Source organism: Osmerus eperlanus, chromosome 8 (genome assembly GCF_963692335.1).
Source record: "Osmerus eperlanus chromosome 8, fOsmEpe2.1, whole genome shotgun sequence".
Taxonomy (NCBI): domain Eukaryota; kingdom Metazoa; phylum Chordata; class Actinopteri; order Osmeriformes; family Osmeridae; genus Osmerus; species Osmerus eperlanus.
Window position 1 is genome coordinate 7,757,702 of NC_085025.1, and position 22,035 is coordinate 7,779,736.

Sequence of the window (22,035 nt, forward strand, 5' to 3'; positions counted from 1 at the left end):
TTGTAAATGATGTGGTCTTCATTGTGACCATTAGGTGGGAAAAAACATATATCTGGGATGAGTTGTGAGTATAGACAGTGACAGTCTCAAGGTTTTAGCAGAAGGAAAGTTAGCCTACTAGTAAGGATGTTTGCTTCCCTGTGGGAAGGTCACACTCTAGTCATTATTTGTTAGATTTAAGTGTCCTGGGAGGGGGCAGGAGATTGAGGGGTTAGCAGTGATAGTGAGGTTAATTACATGTTTTTTTGTTGTTGGAAAAAACAACAACCCTGTTGTTGTGGGTATCCTGTGTTCTCTCCCTTCCCCTTGTACTGGCATTCTGTTATGATGCAGTGCCAAGTTGATGTAACTTAATTTTAATATGCACATTCATGGACTTTTAGGACCTCTACTTCTGGAAGGGGGAGACAAGTATGGGTGTTTTACTCCACATGGTTTCTTTGTTTTTTTTGTTATAAACATTTGTGCCCCTTCTGCATTCTCCTCCACTGGTTCACCTCTCCCTGCCTCCCAGCAGCAGAGTCTTTCCATCTTCACATTCCCTCTCAGTCTCAAATACAAACAATCAGACAACACCCAAATGCTGTCCTTTGGCCCGCTGTCCCCCTCTTCTATCCCACAACTATCATTCATAACCTTTCTGTGGAGGTCCGGGGAAAAGAGGTGGAGGAGGAGGGTGGGGGGGTAGAGGGTGGGAAGGGGGGGTATAGAGGGGTAGCAACACGACAGCTTATTTAGAAGACTTTCTTTATAAGAACATGTGCAGGCAGTTCACTCACAAAGGACTTAAATAGGATATTTTCTGTTCCCTATAGTTGCTTTCCCCTTTTAAGTGCCGAGGCAAAAAAAAGTAAGTTTACAACTCCCCCCTCAATGGGGGCTCTTCACTCCCAGGTTGCTGGGACCTGAGTGACCTACCAAAGTTAATTAGGAGGTTAACAAAGAGCGAGCCGGAGGAGAATGCCTCGCCTCTCCTCCAGCCAAAGATGTCATCCATTAATTAGGAAAATCTTTAAGGTGGGCTTATTGAATTTACAGAAAGCCCCGCGGTTGGCGGGCAACAGTTTTTTGATCAAGCCCTTTCTCAAACAAAGCCTTTTCTGGGGGTTAAAAAAGAAGAAGAAGAGAAAGGAGGAGATTGGTTGGTTGGAGGGGAGAGAGGGAGAGAGAGGGGGGGGGGGATAAAGGAGAGAGAAAAAGAAACGTATGTGTTTCCAGTGCAGTACAGTCTAATGGGGGGAGCCGGCGATTGTGACAGCTCAAATTCACATGGGTATGGGGGGCATAGTTTTCAGATGATGTCATGCAAAGGCAACCTGGGGGCTTGGGAAGAGGGGGAGGTGGGAGGAGGGAGGAGGCAGGGGTGTATTTGAGGATAGGGGGGGGGGGGGGCACACCACGCTCAAGCCACAGGGGCCACTCAAAGTTAACATCTCTGCCGGCATCTGGGCCAAGCCAAGTCCTTTTCTTCTGAGCACAGAGAAACTTTCCTGAGCCCCACACACCTCTCCACCAGCCCTAGACAAACTTCAGGAAAAAAAGTTACAAAACAACATAAGATATTATCACCCTAACTGACTTTTCAATATATTTTTTAAGTCATTTCTGCCTTAATGTGACAGTGATAGTTACAGAGAGACAAGAAATGTAGGGAAAAGAGTGAGGGGAATAGTGAGGCTGTACTCGCTCTACCTGGTGAGCCACTGATGTCTACTTAAATAACAAACAGGCAGCCTAACTATTTCACTAACAAACTCCCCTAGACTAACTCCCCTTTCTGACCAAATAATAATTCCTTAGCTTTCAATAGCAATTATAAGCAGTATTTTAAATAATAAATTACTATTAATTTCTATCAATATATTCATGATCTCAAATGGCAAATTTGATTTTAATAGGTGATTATAAGGGTATACATTTATCTTATTGTACAGAGTACTAATTTGGTAGAGTGCAAAAGTAGTCCAAAGCTGAAATTATTTTATGTACAGTATACACAGTTTAATTTGTGTGTTCTTTTTCATTGTCTTCTTTACGGTTTTTGCATGGTCACATTAATTCCTCCCTTTGAAATATATGATCTATGGCGGCACTGAGGTCTAGATCACATGAATGGACTTATAAGGAAACCGACTGGCATCTGTAATGATGACAATGATGAGGATGATGAGGATTATGATGTTGAATACTAGTTTAATAATGTAATGACTTTACTTAAATAAGACAAATGTAAGACAATGGCGTATAAAAGTATTAAACATAATTCAAGTTCTCACTCTTTCTTTCTGACCCCCCTACCCCCCCTTCTGTCTCTCTCTGTCTCTCTCTGTCTCTCTCTCTCTCTCTCTCTCTCTCTCTAACACACACACAAATGACATATAGCCTATCCCTGTGAAGTAGCCTATAGCCCTTGTCACTGCGTCCCCCGGGATCGAACCGGCGTGAACCCCATGCTGCACCGCCTCCCGCGGACTAATGGTAGGGGAGGGTCTATGTGTTTTGTTGCTTGTCAAAAACAATCACCCTTCGGTCCATTACATTTACAGCACGTCGTTCTTTAATTGGTGTAACGCACTGAGCACTGAGAGGGGGAGACGGGCCACAAAGGCCGAGAAGTGAATGAGAAGCGACTCTCACAAAACTGCTCTTCAGAGAGAGAAAAAGTTAGCCACTAACAAGGTGGTGTAAAAAAGGGAGTTTTTTCCTAAAACTCGACTCAGGCCAAACGAAACCTCTGGGCGAAATGTTTGGCCTAACGTTTATGCATATCAATTAAAATGCCGTGTGTATGGGTAAATAACTATAATAATACAAAGCGTAACCTGTCTTAGTTCGTATAGCCTACCATTCGCAAATGGTAGCCTAACTTTAAGATAGATTGAAAGGCAATCCTTCAGCCACAGTGAATTTGATCGACAGCTTAACCATCATTAAGTCGTTATTAAGCCGACCAACAATTTTATTCCTGCATGGTGCGCCCGTTTCCTCCCCAGTCCCCTCTCGCCATCTCTGGCCCACCCGCCCGTTAGTTCTGTTTAGGCACTGGAGGTTGTCAGCCGAGGTTTATGTTCAGTTCAGCGGAGCTGAAAGAAGTCAGCTTTTTGTCTTGTTATGAAACAAGACATCTCTGCCTACCAGCTCGCGGGAGCCATGAGAAGCGGTCTAGGCGAGCAGGGAGAGCAGGCTTGCGCCAGCCCATCCCAAGAGACGACCAGCAGTGAGGAAGTCAAAGCGGCTTTTGTGTTGCTTCTGCCGGCTGCGTGTTTGTTAATTATCCCGTCTGTGTGTGCAGACTTGGGCTCCAAGAGAGATCCAACCAACCAGTGGACGGAAGAGCACACACTGTTAAGATTAACAGCTCTTGTTGAGTGCTACTTTGACTGCAGATTGAAGACGTTGCAATAATGAATAAAATAAAAAGCCTAAATAAAAATGTATTCATTAATTAAAACCATACTGCGTGAAGTGGCAACGGTAGGCAATTGTCTCATGTCAGACAAAAGTTCTTGTTGAGTTAGGTTATATGTCCCCAAGTAATAGTACTATTGCCTACTGTCTTCCTTCTCTACAAAGAGTTCCCCAACCTGTCCCTGCGTTTACATCATCGTCATGAGCAGCGGTTAGGCTTTAGCTACTTCACTGTTCCTGAGTTGACATAAGATGGACGATAGTACCTTGTAAGAAAAAAATTAACTGCACCTTCCCCGCGCTCATATTTTCAACCCTAGAGTACCAACTTTTAATCGGTTTGGCACAATGTCTTCTAACTTTGCAAAAGCAATTATACTGTTGGCAGTTGAGTCCCGGCGGTCTTGGGAAGCAGTTTGAGAGCATCCGTTTTTTTCCACCCCCCATCCCCCCAAAAGGGGAGAGGGCGTTTCAATCCTCTGAACGCCTTCATTGAAGGCGGACTTGATGGTTCTCTCTCCGGCTCAGATCACTCCTTTAGAGCGCGCTACTGCGCAGAATGGTCTCGCCTTGATCCCCATCAATTGTCACCATCCCGCGTTTCGGGCCACTTTGGCCGCCAGTATAGGCGAAGTCAGGGCTAATCCCTGGACGGAGAATCACGGGGAAGAGAAAAGCAACAATAACCAAGTCAAGCGTAAAAAATGAAAGCGAAATCTCTATTATCACTGCCTGCAATTCCCAGCAATGTAGTGAAAATCTGGCTAGTTTGTGATTCGAGTCAGACGCACAGGGAAGAATATGGGGCCGCGATGGGTTGGTAGACTCACACGATGAAGAGAGGGCAATGCATCGGTGAAAGGGGCCTAGCATTTCCAAAAGCCCTCTCACATCCCGACATAACCATTAAATGCAGACTGACTTTATGTTGTATAGAGAGAGAGAAACAAGAAAAGAGGCACAGTTCTCCGATGAAAGAATGAGGTTTTGGCGGATTAGGGACGGCCCGAAGGATGAAGAATAACTTCTGCATAACTTTACAGCTATTTTTCCCCCTCGTCCTCAAGAGCCAAGTTTACGGCTAAACCGGTTTAAGTTAACCCCTTAAGGCATCCAGTTTCACAGATTTTCGGAAGCATAAAACACGTTTAATGTTTGACATTCACAATACGTTTCTTGGGTGTTAGGCTATCCTATCTGCTTAAATTAAGCCTGTATATATATATATATATCTATAGGTATAGATAACAGCACAATTGAAATACGCTACTGCATATACACCTTCTCTTAGCGTATTACACTATCGAGAATTAAACATCACAATAGGCACAATACTATAAGTAAATCCTGATGTTTCATAATTTTCAACAATCCATAATTTTGCTCTAAAACCTGAAACCTATTTGAACCTATATATTCCAAATGTGTTGTGTCTTTTAGTTTGAGATGACCCATTTTTCTGTAGTCATTTCTATCTAACGTGCCAAATTGCAAGGCGGTTCTTTGGTTGAGTCTCGTGCCCTCATCACCTTACTGAAGAGCACTCGAGGCGATGGGAGACACTCCGCGAGCCTAATTAGTGATTTTTGTCCTCGTGGAGCTGGTTTCTATTCTATCTGATGTTAATGAATTCCTCTGTCATTTCCATTGGAAATTAACGGTCATCTCAAATAATGATGTGCATATTTTTTGTCAAAGTCTAATGTTGATTATCCAAATCAATAGTCGAATGAGAAAAAGGAAATGCATCGAGAATCAAAAAGAAACATTTGTTAAACTTTAGTTTTCTATAGCCTAGCCTAATGACTTCAAACAAGGCTTGTTTAGCATAGGCTACTGTGTAGGCCTATTCAAATTAATATTCTGCATTAGTCTAATAAAAGGCATTACAACATAAACATCATAAACAAATAATAAAAAGCCTAACATAATAGTAGGCCTAATAATAATAGTCCAATCGAATATTTTGACAGTTTAACACTATGACCCATATCGATTTAAGTTTAGAAAGATGTCTTCCATTCTCGTACCGCCATGTGAAAACTCTCAAAAGGGATAAGGAACATCTGAACAATTAAATGGTCTCAAGCGCATACAAAACGGTTTATGAGCTGACATTAGTTGGCTTTGAGTGGAGCACCGGAGGCCAGAATCCACATAAAAACTGCATATTTACTGCCAGACAAGTGAGACGCATCAGAATAGGCCCTAATGCCAGCATTCTCTCTCCCTTATTTTCATTAGGCTCTGATGGCTGTGGAATTGCTGCGGACTGCAAGTTATCAAGAGCCACTAATTTCGCATTAAAGACCATTGACTGCAGTGGCTTGATTCGAGGGTTTTTGACAATTATCACAATCAGAATTTGAGCCCAGATCATTTACCTTGACTCCGTGATTATTTGCGCCAATCCACGCGCACATTTGAAAATTGCATGGTGTCAAATCCTTACCGAGGTAAATAATGAGGGGGCGCGCAACGGGGGCATCAGAGGGGTGCGTATCTCCATATCCAAGCTCTCCAACACACGGTCTCACACTCTTCTTCGCACTCGTTATCTGACCTCTAGTTTTGCATCACACACACACAACCTAGCGCACGCACACACACCTTCCAACCCCCCCCCCCCCACGAGCAATAGCTTATGGAAATACAATTTTAAGTCAAATATTTATGTCTCATGTCTAATGTAACCGGTCTATGGGCCATGCAATTACAAGCAACTTTTCTGTTAAATTGTGTAAATGTAATGTATTGTGGGCAGAACTCCGTATAAAGCTATAGCCTCATTTTCAATGCTATTTCTAAATATTTTTTTTCAAAGTCAGATATTGGCCCAATTTAGACACTTTCCTGCAATTAAGACCTCGATGAGTTTGGCATATAATCTTCATCATAAGGATATGGTCTACATGGCTGCACGTCAGGAAGGAGCCTAGGCTTTTTAAATAAACATAAAGCAAAGATATTATAACCTACACATTTAAAACTTTGCAGAGAGGTTTTACTAATGATTTGTTGTTGTTTCGGTTGTTTTACTACCGCGTTCCCATTTCCCATTGTTTTCACGCCCAGTGAAACTTTCGTATGTTATTCTCCTTTATTCTGAGGATTCAGTCACTGTGACTGACAAGCACTGGCGTGGACAGCGCATGCTCCCTCTTGCTTTATCACATGACCGTAAAAATTGGAAACAGGAAGTGAAGAATGTTGTTATGAAGAGGAGAGAAGTGTCGGTCAGAGGAAGAAGAAGCATCAAATATCGTTGACAATGTCTCTCTTTAACGCAAGTGCCTTGTTTATTATGTTGATAATGTACAGTATCATAACTGCATCAACCGAGGGCGTAAACACCATTATCCCAAATTCAGATCCCAGCCAAGACGGCGCAGTTCTGGGACCGGTTGTGTCCGAGTTGGCCGTATCCCAGTCTAGTTTTGGTCCACACGTCTCTCTCAACTTCTTGTCAGCTTTTACAGAAGATCTGGAGGGCAGCGATTATTGCGTCGAGCTACTGCGTATCTTTGGACAGCGATACGTTTCGAATGTCAATTGCTTGGTGTCTTATGCGCGTCCTGTCCAAGTGTGTGAGAACTGCTTAGTCCATTACAACAGTCTGACTGAGATCTACACCAACATCTCATCGGACCAGGTGGACGATTTTATTTTTAACCTAACTATAAAATCATAACCATTAATTCGTTCTTGTTTGCTCTTCCTTGTTGTGGCGCGAGTGTAATTGGTGGGCACTGGTCACATGTCCCATATCTCGTGATAAAGGATGTTTGGAAAAACATTTGAGGAACTTGGCTCAGATCACAAGACCTTAACAAGTCAAACATACTGCCATAGTCTTACTACGTGGCTAGTAACAAATGTTAGCCGTGCTATTGTAACGATTATTGTCAGTTTTGGAAAAGATTGCCTCTTTCTCCTTTTTCATGGTTAGAGTTAGAATGAGCTTTATTGTCTCTGACCAGAATACGGCAATCTCAATCATGACAGACCCTCAAACCACTAATACACTAACGCCTTTCTATTCTTCAAACATTTTTCTACTGCTTATTGTTATTGTTATAATTTTCATTACCAATCTCAAATGTCTAATTTACAAGATGCAAACATAAAATAATGTATTATGCATCATCGGGTAAAGCATTACCCTCGTGTATGAAATATGCTATATAAATAAAGTTGCCTTGCCTTTCTAGATGGGCCCTGGCAACGTCAGCTGCAGGGACAGTCTCCTGCGCTCTGACAGACTAATGCTGATCTATCTGCTGTATGACAACTTGGAGGAGATCTGGACTACCTCAGGCTGTGACCGTGAGTTACCTGGCTGATCCGTTTAAACATATGTGCTTATGTATCAACATGGGTATAACTGGAGGATGTGGGATAGGGCAGTTGTAAAAAGATAGTATGGTTTGTTAGAAAACATTTTACTGTGATTTTACATCTACAAACTGACATCTCTGACACTGTAAAAGCCAAGTACTGTCATATTTTGAGCATTTTACTCTTATCCATAGCCACAATTAAATTTGACACAACCATGTAGATTGCCAACATTTTCCCTAATAACATTTTCCAAAATTAGACAGTCGGATTATGTCCATATATTGTTTCACAGTGGGCCATTTCAGTAAAGGTTAATCTTTGATGTCACTGTCTCCAAGATTGTGTCAACGAAGGACTTAACCAGCTGACCAATGACACATTTTACTTCATGGCTGTCCTCAACCAAACCCGTTCCTGCTTTGAGAGGTACCAACAGGTGCGTAAGTCTTTGTGGTTGTGGTTTCCGAAATGCAAATAACCAATGCCAAGGCATCTTAGGTCGGCTTGGAAGGTCATCAACAAAAAGTGAAGCCGGTTTGTACATGTATTGTGTTTCCACTAAAGCAGGGAAACCACTCAGAGCTGTGTATGGAGTGCAAGGCGACATACAAGGGACTGAATGAGCTGTATGGACGCATGGAGAAGAACAGCACTCTGTGCATTGACATCGAGGACGCGGTACGTTACTCAGCTCAAGGACTGTATCCTATTCACCTCATGTTTTATTAAAAAAAAAAATATATATATATAAATATGTTTGTGTGTGTGTACATGAAGCCTTAATTTTAACAAAACCGCTTAAGTTGGAGATTGTCTTTCAAAAGGTCTGAAAACTAGAGAAGAGTGACATCAGTCAAAAAGATGAAGCTTTGCACAGTTGAGCTGCTATGGCCGACAAGAATAAGAAAGTGACAAGCAGCTAGATTTGGAGTTTGGAAAGAGAGCCTGGCAGCTAGATTCAGTGTATAGCAAGAGACAGAGCTACATTCAGAATGTGGAGAGACAGAGACCAACAGGCAGCAAGATTCAGAGTATGGAGAATCAGCGAGACAAACAGGCAGCTACATTCAGAGTATAGAAAGAGAGACAGCGCTAGATTCAGAGTGTGGAGAGACAAGGAGACAGACAGCTAAATTCAGAGTATGGAGAGACAGCGAGACAGACAGGCAGCTAGATTCAGAGTGTGGAGAGACACGGAGACAGACAGCTAAATTCAGAGTATGGAGAGACAGCGAGACAGACAGGCAGCTAGATTCAGAGCGTGGAGAGCCAGCGAGACAGACAGGCAGCTACATTCAGAGTATGGAGAGACAGCGAGACAGACAGGCAGCTACATTCAGAGTATGGAGAGAGAGACATTGTCCCCATTGTGATGATCTAATCTGTTGTGGTGTCCGGGGTGTATGTGTTTGTGTGATAAACCTTGTCTGTCTGGTAGATGAATATGACCCGTAGACAGTGGAGTAAGAACTTCAATTGTTCATTGCCCCGTGAGGAGACGGTTCCTGTCATCGCCGTGTCCAGCTTCATGCTCTTTCTGCCCATCATCTTCTACTTGAGCAGCTTCCTTCACTCTGAACAAAAGAAACGCAAGCTCATACACCGTGAGTAACCTTCTAATTCCCCTATTGTTACACTCTGTGTGTGTGTGTGTGTGTGTGGGGGGGGGGGGGTGTCTGTGTGTTGGGGTATGGAAGTTTGGTCCTAGTTTTTCATGGGGTTGGGATCACAGGTTTTACTGGTGAAAGTATGGACAGTTCTTGGTTGACATGGTAGATTGAGACTAAGTCAGCACTTTTCTCCCTCCTCTCTAACACTGTTGTTCATTCCCTTTCTCCCTCCTCTCTCTGACAACTGTTCCTCCCATTGTCCCATCTCCAGCCAAACGGGCAAAGTCCAGCACCAGTCTCATGAACATCCAGGATAAATTCAGCTGAGTGGAGCAAGGGATGAGGAAGAATAGGAACGGTTTTCCTACTCAGTTTGTCCAGAACAACTTCTAGGAACCTCTTGAAATGAGTTGTAATTTATTTGAGTTGTAATTTATTTGCCTGTGGACACCAATGGCAGGACTCCACAAAAGGTCCCTGTGAAGTCCAAACAGGACAACGCCAAATCATCAGTGTTAAAATATGAAATGTTTATTTTAATGCATTAAATTAAATTAAAAAGAAAATGTTAAAAGTGCAAAGCTGAAATGTATTTGCACTACCCCCCATCACCACCACCATAGTCAAATACAGTTAGGTCCATAAATATTTGGACATTGACACATTTTTCATCATTTTGGCTCTGTATACCACCACAATGGATTTGAAATGAAACAATCAAGATGTGCTTTAAGTGCAGACTTTCAGCTTTAATTTCAGGGTATTTACATCCAAATCAGGTGAACGGTGTAGGAATTACAACACATTTGATATGTGGCCCCCCCCTTTTTAAGGGACCAAAAGTAATTGGACAATTGGCTGCTCAGCTGTTCCATGGCCAGGTGTATGTTATTCCCTCATGGGAGTTCGTTATTTCATTGACAAGGAGCAGATAAAAGGTCTAGAGTTCATTTCAAGTATGGTATTTGTGTTTGGAATCTGTTGCTGTCAACTCTCAATATGAAGTCCAAAGAGCTGTCACCATCAGTGAAGCAAGCCATCGTTAGGCTGAAAAATCAAAACAAACCTATCAGAGAGATAGCAAAAACATTAGGTGTGGCCAAATCAACTGTTTGGTACATTCTTAAAAAGAAAGAACGCACTGGTGAGCTCAGCAACACCAAAAGACCCGGAAGACCACGGAAAACAACTGTGGTGGATGACAGAAGAATTCTTTCCCTGGTGAAGCAAAACCCCTTCACAACAGTTGGCCAGATCAAGAACACTCTCCAGGAGGTAGGCGTATCTGTGTCAAAGTCAAAAATTAAGAGAAGACTTCACCAGAGTAAATACAGAGGGTTCACCACAAGATGTAAACCATTGGTGAGTCTCAAAAACAGGAAGACCAGATTAGAGTTTGCCAAAAAACATCTAAAAGAGCCTGTACAGTTCTGGAACAACATCCTATGGACAGATGAGACCAAGATCAACTTGTACCAGAATGATGGGAAGAGTATGGAGAAGGGAAGGAACTGCTCATGATCCAAAGCATACCACCTCATCAGTGAAGCATGGTGGAGGTAGTGTTATGGCGTGGGCATGTATGGCTGCCAATGGAACTGGTTCCCTTGTATTTATCGATGATGTGACTGCTGACAAAAGCAGTAGGATGAATTCTGAAGTGTTTCTGGCAATATTATCTGCTCAGATTCAGCCAAATGCTTCAGAACTCATAGGACGGCGCTTCACAGTGCAGATGGACAATGACCCGAAGCATACTGCGAAAGCAACCAAAGAGTTTTTTAAGGCAAAGAAGTGGAATGTTCTGCAATGGCCAAGTCAATCACCTGACCTAAATCCAATTGAGCATGCATTTCACTTGCTAAAGACAAAACTGAAGGGAAAATGCCCCAAGAACAAGCAGGAACTGAAGACAGTTGCAGTAGAGGCCTGGCAGAGCATCACCAGGGACGAAACCCAGCGTCTGGTGATGTCTATGGGTTCCAGACTTCAGGCTGTCATTGACTGCAAAGGATTTGCAACCAAGTATTAAAAGTGACAATTAGATTTTATGATTATGTTAGTTTGTCCAATAATTTTTATTCCCTTAAAAAGGGGGGGGGGGCCACATATAAAATGTGTTGTAATTCCTACACCGTTCACCTGATTTGGATGTAAATACCCTGAAATTAAAGCTGAAAGTCTGCACTTAAAGCACATCTTGATTGTTTCATTTCAAATCCATTGTGGTGGTATACAGAGCCAAAATGATAAATTGTGTCAATGTCCAAATATTTATGGACCTAACTGTACATATGACACATAAGGCCCGCTCCCCATAGAGGGTATGCTGGACTATACTGGGGCTTGGATGACTACAGACATACCAGCTGCTATGTGAGGTTGAAGTATTATGTGTGTTACTTATCTTTTCCTGTGAGGAAGGAAGAAATGGGTTTTGTGTCACTAATGTGAGCCCACTGTAAAGCTGGTAAGGACAGACAGAAAGCACTTGATGGCCATTAGTGGTGACACATATCCTCAGTGTTAAGGGAGGGAGGGAGAGAAGGCCACATCTGAAATACAACATAAAAAGGAAATACATAATGTAGCCTATAGGTGAGAGCACTCCATGGTATCACAAACCAACCTTCTTTCCTTGCCAAGGAGCTATTAAGCTTTTTGTCCAACTCGACTAGATTCTATTAGCCTGCTAACTGGGCTGCTATGAACGTCTCCAATTCTCCATATTCATCTGATACTGTGAATTTGATTCACTGTAATTAGATGGGTAGCCTATTACGCAATTTAAGATATCATGTTCTCATATTGGATGCCTCTTTAGAGTGAATGTTTACATAAAAAATGATTTTTGACAAACTGCTTATCAAACAAGAGTATCAAATGGACTATTAGTTCTGATCAGGAGGATTAATTTAATGTATTCGTTGAATATGTATTTAAAAAACTGAAATTCTTAAAACTTTTAAGATTGGGGGTTAAGATTACAATCTCAACTGTCTTTATTTACCATCAGAATTATTCAGTCACATCATAATATCAATTAATAAAACATTTTATGTGTCAACGCATCGCTTTACAATTGTTTTGTGTTCTTTTTATTCTTTGTACTCTATTCATTGGGGTCATCATTTCTAGGGCCCCTGTATTTTCAAGAGGACTGCTGTGGTGTAATTGTAAAAGAGCTATTTCTTCACACAGACATGCTTCTTGTTTTCGGGTTACATAGCTTTTTTGTTAGATTGCAACGGGGCCGGTGTTTCTCGGTCATAGCAGCTAATCTAAAAGTGGGATAGAGATGCGGGGCCGAATAATCTCGACAACACATCCGTTTTAACTCCCTTGGCTTTTTGGTATTATGGATCGCAGCCATTGTATCCCTGCTGGCCAGAACACCGGTTCTAATAGCCTTACCTTTAGCCCCTGATATCCCGAATCATATGATCCCGTTGCGCCCCGGAGAAAAGCTGAAACACGGCCTTTCATTCGCGCGCCTTCGCTCACTGAGCGACTCGTGCAAGGCTATGGCCCGAGCTCGAGAATGACAGCTTTCATTTCAGTTAAACCTCGTGGCTTTTTTGCAGCACACTGGGTTCTCCGGTAAGCGGTGCTCGAAGTCATAAAAGTCTTGAGGCCTCCTGAGCCGTTAACGAGAATGCAAGTGATCCTAAAGCCGCCACGTGACGGAGAAAACTGATGGCAAAGCTGAAATACTTAAGGATTCAGTGACGTGTCATTAAGGCACATAACATCTTTACATTCTGACTGGGGGAAATATGGCCTGGAATATTTAGACCCACGTCACTTTTCGCCTCAAGTATCAGGAAAGTGACTTTGAACCTTTAGCAGCTTTATGTAATTATTATGAAATGGTATAATCAGATCTGCAATTTGGAGCATTCATACTGTATGCCACATCCTTTGGCTAGGCTGAAGTTTGCCTGCCGTTTAAAACGCATCTGGTCTTTTATGTGTGCGTTTGCCTCTCCAGAACATTGACCTCCACAAATAATTTCTTCCATTATGAAATGTGTCTTTTTATCCCACTCCCCCCGTCTTCCTTTCTCTGTTTCTCTCTTTTCAAGAATATGTAATCATTTAACCTGCAGAGAAGGGTACCTAAGGGCATCACTGATGCAATCCCACATTGCTGTGCACCACTGGACGCCCTGCTATAACAGGTCTAATACCTTCGCAAGGAGCTTTCACAGGAATTTACTGTTCTAATAATTTCACAGTAAGTGACCTTTTATTTGAATAGAAAATACGATTCTGGAAACTGACTTATACTCTGCCCTCTCAAGCTTTAATTAATGCTTCGGTTTGTCTAACCTTTATTCAACCAGTAACTTGTATAAGATTGTGGTCTTCGTGTTTGAACGGTAAAGACGTCAGTTCGTTGAGTCACTTTGGTTTACATTTACATTGTGTCATTTAACAGACGCTCTTATCCAAAGCGACTTACAGTAAGTACAGGGACATAGTAGGGTAGGGCAAGTAGGGTGAAGTGCCTTGCCCAAGGACACAACGTCATTATGCACAGCCGGGAATCGAGCCGGCGACCTTCTGATTACTAGCCCGATTCTCTAACCGCTCAGCCAACTGACTCCCGGTTTACATATTGTTTCTGACACTGCTTACCTTTATTTTAACTGAGTAAAAAGGCAAAATAACAGTTGTAAAACTGAGCCATGACCTTGAAGAGAAAAGAACAATAGGACAAAGAAAGAAAAGACAGACATGAGGCTTATGTTTCACTCCTATAAGCCTCTACATACTTTCGTAATGTGTGAAGTGTTGGGTAACTCACCACTAAAGCTGGTAAGGACACAACAAAGGATCTAGGGGGTAAGAGGGTAAGAGGAGGACAGAGTTGGGAGTGGAATTGGGCGCACTGCAATATACAATCCTCAACTCTACAATGTGCAGTATGGCAACCATGACCACTCATCTTCTGTCTCATGGTCAGAGTGATTTAGCAGTGTTCATCAAGGTATACCATGCTATCACTTTTAAAGGCCCTGCAAAAGGTAAACAGCAGTTAAAGAGATATCTCATCAGTAATGGCAGCCTTTATTGGTTCATAAAAATCTGTAGGAAATTAATATTATCCTAAACATTTCTAAACCCTGCCTTCCTTTTTCTGCCATTTTACTTTTTATTTTTTCAATTTGTCAAGAAATGATCAAATCTTGTTCTTTACAAATGGCTTTTGTGTGTGTGTGTTGCAGTACTTTCTACAAGGTCATGGCCTACTAATAGCTTCCAATCCTGAGCCCTTCACCACCATGCAGCCCTATTCCTGTATTCGGGTATTCTGCGGCCTCCCATGTTATGAAGTAGCCAATGTTTCCTTCTTCACGGTAATATTAAGAAACTGTTAGTTAGGACTTAAGTTGTTGTGCAAAAACTGTAACCCTTTAAGCTGTCAATTAATGACCTGGCTGCAAGTGAAAGCTAAGCCACCTCTCAATGCCTTCACCATCAATATGATGCTTTGTTGGTGAGGGAGTAAACATACAGGCCTGGGAGGCACAAACACACACACACACACACACACAAATGCAAGCACACACACACACACACAAATGCAAGCACACACAGAGCATGTGCAGCAAAGTGAAGGAGCTTTAGTTTACACCTGCAAGAGGGGTCAAAGTCTGTCAATCCATGGTTTTATGGAATTATGATGGATTATAGAATCACTCTCTTACAGCAGTCATTCAGTTTGTAATCTCAGGATCTTGATGCAAAACCCTCCTCCTCAACTCTCTCTCTCTCTCTCTTGCTCTCTCTCTCTCTCTCTCTCTCTCTCTCTCTCTCTCTCTCTCTCTCTCTCTCTCTCTCTCTCTCTCTCTCTCTCTCTCTCTCTCTCTCTCTCTCTCTCTCTCTCTCTCTCTCTCTCTTTCTTTCTAAAAGACCATTGAAAGTTACCCCCCCCATGTCCCACCCCTGTCACAATAGTCTTATGACAGGTCAGCTGTTGCTGACATAACATATGCTGGATCATATGTCAGAAACCTTTGCTGGCTGACTTGTGTCCCCTGTGGCAGAATGATGTGGATGGCAGAGAAGGGGCCACTTCAGTGCCCCCAGAGCGGGGGTCTCATCCCAGGGGGGCCGGGGCTGCCAGGGGGGCAGGGAGGTGGGGGGCACCTCTTAAGGGCAAGAACATCTGACCCCCGGTGGCACAGACTGATGGATGTGCCCATGGTCTTGCCATCAGCTTGAGAAGACACTTATTCACTTGTTCTTTGTCTCTGGTGTGTGTGTGTGTGTGTGTGTGTGTGTGTGTGCGTGTGTAAGGGGCAGAAGATTTAATATGGTCAGGGAACAGTGATGGGGTGTTGTAATATGTTATTTCCTGTTGCCTGTTGTCTTTGTATGTCCTGTCTCAGTAAATCTTACAGTATAACTACATCAATCAAGCAATCAATACATTTATCAATCCTAACCCTTACCATGTTTACCATGTCACAAAGGCCTCTAAAGGGGCTTGAAGCAAGTTTTTGATTAGCAAAAACCTGTCTGTCACACGTGTCAGAAACATGCATCCAGGATTCAGTGTGCCTCTACATTATGTAAAGTAGAGTTCAGAAGAATATCACTTTATTGATCTCCCTGGGGATGTGTCACCATTACAGAGGAATCAAAATAGCAAATTTAGTTACTATCAAGCAGTAAAAACACAAAACACACGTTTGAGTGTGAAGAGACATGAAAAAATGTATTCAACAATGATGTTTGATGAAACCAGGGGTAGCTTTGTTCTATGACTCACCAACAGAAAGGTTATACTGCCCTCTGTTGGCAGAAATTGCTATAATCTCTCCTACATCATAGTACCTTCTATTACTAGTAGATGGCATTAGTTTCATAGCCTGGCTCTGCCCTCATACGTACTTCCGCTCAATTTGGATTTTGCTTCTGTAGTAGGTCTGGGATTTCAGTGCATCAGTCGGTTTTCAGAAACAATTTTTTTGTAGGTCCAATCAGCGAACAGAGGGAGTGGCTGAGAACGATGACGTTGATGTCGTGCACTAGTTTGAGTTGTAGTTCAGTAATGACGGCGGAGAAAGATGCAAGCGAAGCTATTCTGCGGTTGTGGTTGTTAACGCTTGTCAATGGAGTGATCCCAGACCCTCTGTACAAATGAAATGTACGAGGGTCTGGTTAGGACCAGGCTAGTAGTTTCATGGTTTAAGCGTGAAATGTGTGTCTGCTAGCTTCATCCTTGCATCAGGTAACTACTTTTGCTACTGTAACAAGTGGGTTGAGTGTGCTCATAATGACATGCTCATAAGTGAGTAGCGTTTTTTAGATCTTTTATGATCTGTGTGTGTGGTATATAGTGTTTGTGTGTGTTATATAGTCATGGTTTGTATCATAGTCCCTGTTTGTAGATAGTCTGTGAGTGTAGCATAGGGTGTGCAGTTTAGCTCATGTGTAGTCTTTGTGGTGCAGTCTACAGAATGCATTTAGTTGCTCAGAGTTTCCCCTCATCACTCACTTATGCATGATAAAAATCTGGGTTGAGGCAACCGGGTCAGTTTGAGATAATATGACCCTGTGGTTGCTGCTAATCCAGATAGAGGTGACATGGTGGGGTTTGGGGCCTTGAGGCCTCAGACCAGAGTAATGACACTGAGAGACAATCCAAACCATCACAGGCACCATCACACACCTCTGTCTCCTTCAAGTCTGTTTGGACCCAAACACAGCCAAAAATGTGTTTGATCTTGCTCAGGAAAACCGAGACTGCATAGGGTGGATTGGGGGAAGGTGGAGAGGAAAGGAGAGTAGAAGAGGGGGGAGACGAGAGAAGGGAGGAGAGAAGAGAACATGAAAAGATGGTGGAGAGGAGGGGAGAGGAGAGATTAGGTGAGGTGAGGTGAGAAGTTCAGGGGAGGAGAGGTAAGGAAACACCAGGAGACATACTGGGAGGGGTAGGGGTGTCAATTATGTTGTCATCTCTAACACACACTGTGTAGGACATACACAGAGCCACATGCAAACAGAGGCCACATGCCTGCATTGTACAAAGCAAACCCAAAGGAACGTAACACACACACATACACATTGTTAACAAACTTATATCTTTCTAACTCTCCTTCCCCATATGTCTCTTTCTCTCCCTCTCTACATTCTCTCTCGTTCTCTGCCATACTTCTCTCTATCTCTCTGTTTCTCTTGTATCTGTCTCTCTCTCTACCCCCCTCGATCTCTGTTCCCACTTGTTCATCAGTCTCTGGGCTTCCTGTCAGCTTACTGTCAGCACGTCATACCTCTGTCAGCCAAACATGCTAACACGCTTACACGCTAAACGTGCTCTTGCCCGGAATCAAACAGACAGCAGACAGACAGCAGAGACACAGCAGACAGACATGTCAAAGTAAAGGGGCCTCTGGCTCCAGACAGACGTAGAACAATGACGAAAACTATGGCAGAGATAGACCATGTTATTTATAATGTTTATAAGGTTCTATTCTTTATTCAACTCGAGACTTGCACTGGTTCATCATAGCGAGTAGAAACAGTAGAAACACAATCAGAAAAGATTAGTTCTGGTGCTTTTCTTTAGAAACCGTTTCAAAACCTTTACCGTAAGAGTCTTCTGAAGGTTTGCTGTTTTCATTGTTGGGACAAGGAGAAACAAAGGAGATGGAGGCAGAGGAGATGAAGGCAGAGGAGATGGAGGCAGTGGAGATGGAGGCAGTGGAGATGGAGGCAGAGGAGATGAAGGCAGAGGAGATGGAGGCAGTGGAGATGGAGGCAGAGGAGATGAAGGCAGAGGAGATGGAGGCAGTGGAGATGGAGGCAGTGGAGATGGAGGCAGAGGAGATGGAGGCAGAGGAGATGTAGGCAGTGGAGATGAGGCAGAGGAGATGAAGGCAGAGGAGATGGAGGCAGTGGAGATGGAGGCAGAGGAGATGGAGGCAGAGGAGATGGAGGCAGTGGAGATGGAGGTAGAGGAGATGAAGGCAGAGGAGATGGAGGCAGTGGAGATGGAGGCAGAGGAGATGGAGGCAGAGGAGATGAAGGCAGAGGAGATGAAGGCAGAGGAGATGGAGGCAGTGGAGATGGAGACAGAGGAGATGGAGGCAGTGGAGATGGAGGTAGAGGAGATGGAGGCAGTGGAGATGGAGGTAGAGGAGATGAAGGCAGAGGATATGGAGGCAGTGGAGATGGAGGCAGTGGAGATGGAGGTAGAGGAGATGAAGGCAGAGGAGATGAAGGCAGAGGAGATGGAGGCAGTGGAGATGGAGGCAGTGGAGATGGAGGCAGACTGATGCCTGTTCTGTTGCTGGGCAACAGAGCGTTTTCTCTACAAACACAACCAAGCTCAGGCATTCCATGGACAAATGGCTACTGTTCACTCTTTATACAGCCCACAACAGTCTGGCAGCTAGACACACACATACACACACTCACACACAGCGAAACAAGCCGAGAATGACTGCTATATAAAGCATTGTTACCCATGGTGTTCAAGCATGTTGAGACTCTTTTCTGACGTCTAATTGACCTCACGTGAGCCCAGCTCTCAAACTACCCCATGGCTAACGCTCACAGTCTCACACAAAATGGCGACTGGCCTCATGGCCACTGACTGGTACACTGACTTCCATTAAACGTTCCACTGATGTCTGGGGGTAGCTTTCATGTTATACTCAGTGCTAGACCTGAAGAAGTGTTAACAGTGTAAATTGCGTGAGCATTTTGTGCTGAATGTTGTTATTCATTATTTCATGACATTGAATGTGGAAAGGAACTTCCTTTCCAGATTACCACATGGGTGCAGTGTTGTGATTTCCAATGCTGGGAGGACATCTGTTGTGACTGGAGTGGGGTTGTGCTTTGTGCGTGTGCTGTTTGGGAGTGTTGCAGATGTTTTGCATGGTTTGGTGTGTGTGACTATATAAGTGCATACACATGTCTACACTTGTGTGTGTGTGTGTTACTGTGATTGTTAATGTGTGTGTGTGCTCATTGTATGTGTTCATGGAGGTGTGTGTGTGTGTGTGTGTGAGCCTAGCAGGGGTTCAGTGGTATGGATTATGTTGCTCTGGGCTGTATTGAGAGTGCCCAGCCAGGCGTGAGGGGAGGAGGAGAAAGGGGGTATTGTTATGGTCCAGATGAGTGTCAGAGGTGCCTCACAAAATAAATTCACTCACAGGAGCTTAACTGAAACACGGTCAGGACAACAGCCCTGTAGACCATGACCACTGCTGAACACTAGCAATAACGGTCCTGGGGTTAAACATATCAACTCAGATGGCTGCTCATATTTACAGTGCTGGTTCAAGGGAGGAGGACTGGACTACTCAGGGCGGAGGATGAAGCTCCCCGCATAGGACAAGTGTAACTGGGCAAAGCTGTGTGGGTGTAATTTTGTGGGTGTTCGTCTGTGTGTGTAACAGTGTTCGTCTGAGTGAATGTAACAGTGTGTGTCCACACACTTTCTCACTCTCTTTTGCACTCCCTGTTCTGACATCTGTTTAGTATCTCTGGGTGGGGGCAAGTGTGTGTATGTGTGTGTCTGTGTGTGTGTCTGCCACAGACGTTGAGGGAGCGTTTCCCCAGAGTGATTTACTCCCTGCAAAACATTAGATAGAGCTCTGCTACAAAAGAATGGAAGAGTTATGGGGCAGAAACTCTGTTAGGCCTAGGCCCTCTGGGCCTTAAGGGGAGACCAGGGACTCGCCTATCTGTCTCCCCCCGGCCCACTGCCCTTTTATGGGCTTCCTAGCGTACTTTTGGTCAGTGATTTATATGTCTCCATCTGGTGCTGTGGGTTTGATCAGAGAAGAGTTCAAGATGGAGTCCTGTTGCAGCGGCACTAGTGTGAGACTGGGGTGACAGGGGTGGTCAGGGAATATAATCTATCTGTCTGTCTGTGTTAATTTATCTATCCTAATTTACATGAATCTAACTATGGGAAAACACTTTACATGGAAATATATTGACTGTTCATCGACCCTTGTTTTGTTTTTGACTACATACACTTGTAATGACTACTATACTAAATATATGTACAATTGGTGTCTTCTAGACTGCTACTGTTGTCTCACCCGTAGCTCCCTAATCCAGCCACATCACAGGAAACAACAACAACGACAACCAAACAACAACAACATAGACCTCTGTCCGGGTCAGTCAAGATCAGTAGGCTATACGCTTGATCTGTCCTGGACGCACCCCAGTTTCTGGTAAACAGGCAGGAACACCGCCCCAGCACTCCAGGGGAATACTGGAGAAGTACAGCTATTGGACCAGGCACTTTTGTGCTTTGATTGGATGCCAGGGAATGTTCTCCTCTGTGTTTCAGATGAATCCTGGAAGTAACAATAATGTAGCAGTCTGTGTGTGTGGGGGGGGGGAGGGTGGGGGGTTGCTGATCTATCAAGAAAGAAAGTAGCTCTGGTGGCATTTTGGGGTAAACGTGACTTGATACGCCTGTGAAGAGTCTGGGAGTTCTGGGATAATGGTGTGATTCACAGGTTGTGTTAGGTGACAGTTACAGAGTCATGTGATGATGTAGCAACAGCCTCTGATGGTAGATGTAGGGCCAGGAGGTTTCCCTATCAACGAGGCCAGGTAACCTCTTTTCCGAAAAGAAAAGACTTTCATGAAAGTTTTTTTATTTTCAAAATAATCAAGGAAAAACTCTTACAGCTATTCTGTTCCATGGCATGACCTGTATTGAAGCACTTCTGGGTGGAATGCAACAGAATGACCTTCCGGTGTCCTGAGTCATGTGACTGATCTGAATGTCCAAGGTTTCCAAGCGAGTCTGTCCAGTGAAATGTTAGGTCCTGGCCATGATAAACGATCCGTGTGACATGGATCTCTCCTCCAGACCAATCCTTTGTTGGGTCCAGGTTGCACCTGAAGGGGAATGTCTGCCAGACCTGCACTCCCCTAACAGAGCTGGAATTGTTGTATTTTCCTTTCCACACATTCTTGGGCTTGTGGTTTCACCTCAACATGCACGCACACACACACAGACACACACACACACAGACACACAGACACACACACACATACAGACACACGTGCACACACACACACACAGATTGAGGAACATTCATCGGACCTGTACTTTTTCCTCTTGTTACCCAGGGAGGTGCTATGGCTGACTGGCGGTGCTAGCTACACTGTGCACACATGGGAGCGTGGCCTCTGAAGGACCTCGGGGCCCCAAAGTGAAACCACATTGAACCCAGACCAGGGAGGAGGAGTGAGAGACAAACTCAACTCAAATCAGAATGAAAATGATGATCTTGGAGTCACCAGCTGTTCTGTGTGCTCACACAGTAGGTTCTGAGAAATTGTTAGAAAGTTTTCAAAACTTCCCTTTTGTCTGTGAATGTTTTGTGTCCTGTCGAATAATGTTTTTTTTCTTCATTTGGACTCTAGGTCTAGAACTGGGACTGGGTGTTGCTACAGTTGAATTTAGCCCTGGAAATTGGCTTTGCTACATGTCTTCACCCTCTCCCTTCAAATTAGCTACGTTATCTTTACCTCACAGATTCCATGTTTCAGACTTTTATTTTCGGGCTTCTCCAGCTGTCGCTTGCTCTTGTTTTATTTTATTTTATGTGACACCGGGGAAATCTGGTCCACCTCTACTTCTCTCCCAGCTAATTAATGTGTGAACTAATTGCGTGGCTAA

The 22,035-nt window shown here is 43.7% G+C and overlaps 1 protein-coding gene across 4 annotated transcripts; it reads left to right on the forward strand.

The window, feature by feature from the left end:
- Positions 1-6,586: 6,586 nt before the first annotated feature.
- On the forward strand, positions 6,587-12,428 carry ostm1 (osteoclastogenesis associated transmembrane protein 1). Of its 4 annotated transcripts, none has more exons than XM_062467866.1 (6): positions 6,588-6,694; positions 7,620-7,734; positions 8,088-8,185; positions 8,314-8,427; positions 9,188-9,353; positions 9,631-12,428. In XM_062467866.1, the coding sequence occupies exons 1-6, from the start codon at positions 6,680-6,682 to the stop codon at positions 9,684-9,686; spliced, it is 564 nt and encodes a 187-aa protein (XP_062323850.1). In that variant the 5' UTR covers positions 6,588-6,679; the 3' UTR covers positions 9,687-12,428. The 4 variants fall into 4 exon arrangements, with proteins under 4 accessions (XP_062323849.1, XP_062323850.1, XP_062323845.1 ...); XM_062467861.1 differs by having other exon boundaries at positions 6,590-7,060; XM_062467862.1 differs by having other exon boundaries at positions 6,590-7,060; positions 8,317-8,427.
- The last annotated feature ends 9,607 nt before the right edge of the window (positions 12,429-22,035 follow it).

What these genes read in the sequence shown, in the direction of transcription:
- ostm1 (XM_062467861.1), top strand. Translation starts at nt 6,680, where the DNA reads ATGTCTCTCTTTAACGCAAGTGCCTTGTTTATTATGTTGATAATGTAC. An exon ending in GACTACCTCAGGCTGTGACC is followed by an intron (nt 7,735 to 8,087) that starts GTGAGTTACCTG and finishes ACTGTCTCCAAG; the next exon opens with ATTGTGTCAACGAAGGACTT. An exon ending in GCTTTGAGAGGTACCAACAG is followed by an intron (nt 8,186 to 8,313) that starts GTGCGTAAGTCT and finishes TTTCCACTAAAG; the next exon opens with CAGGGAAACCACTCAGAGCT.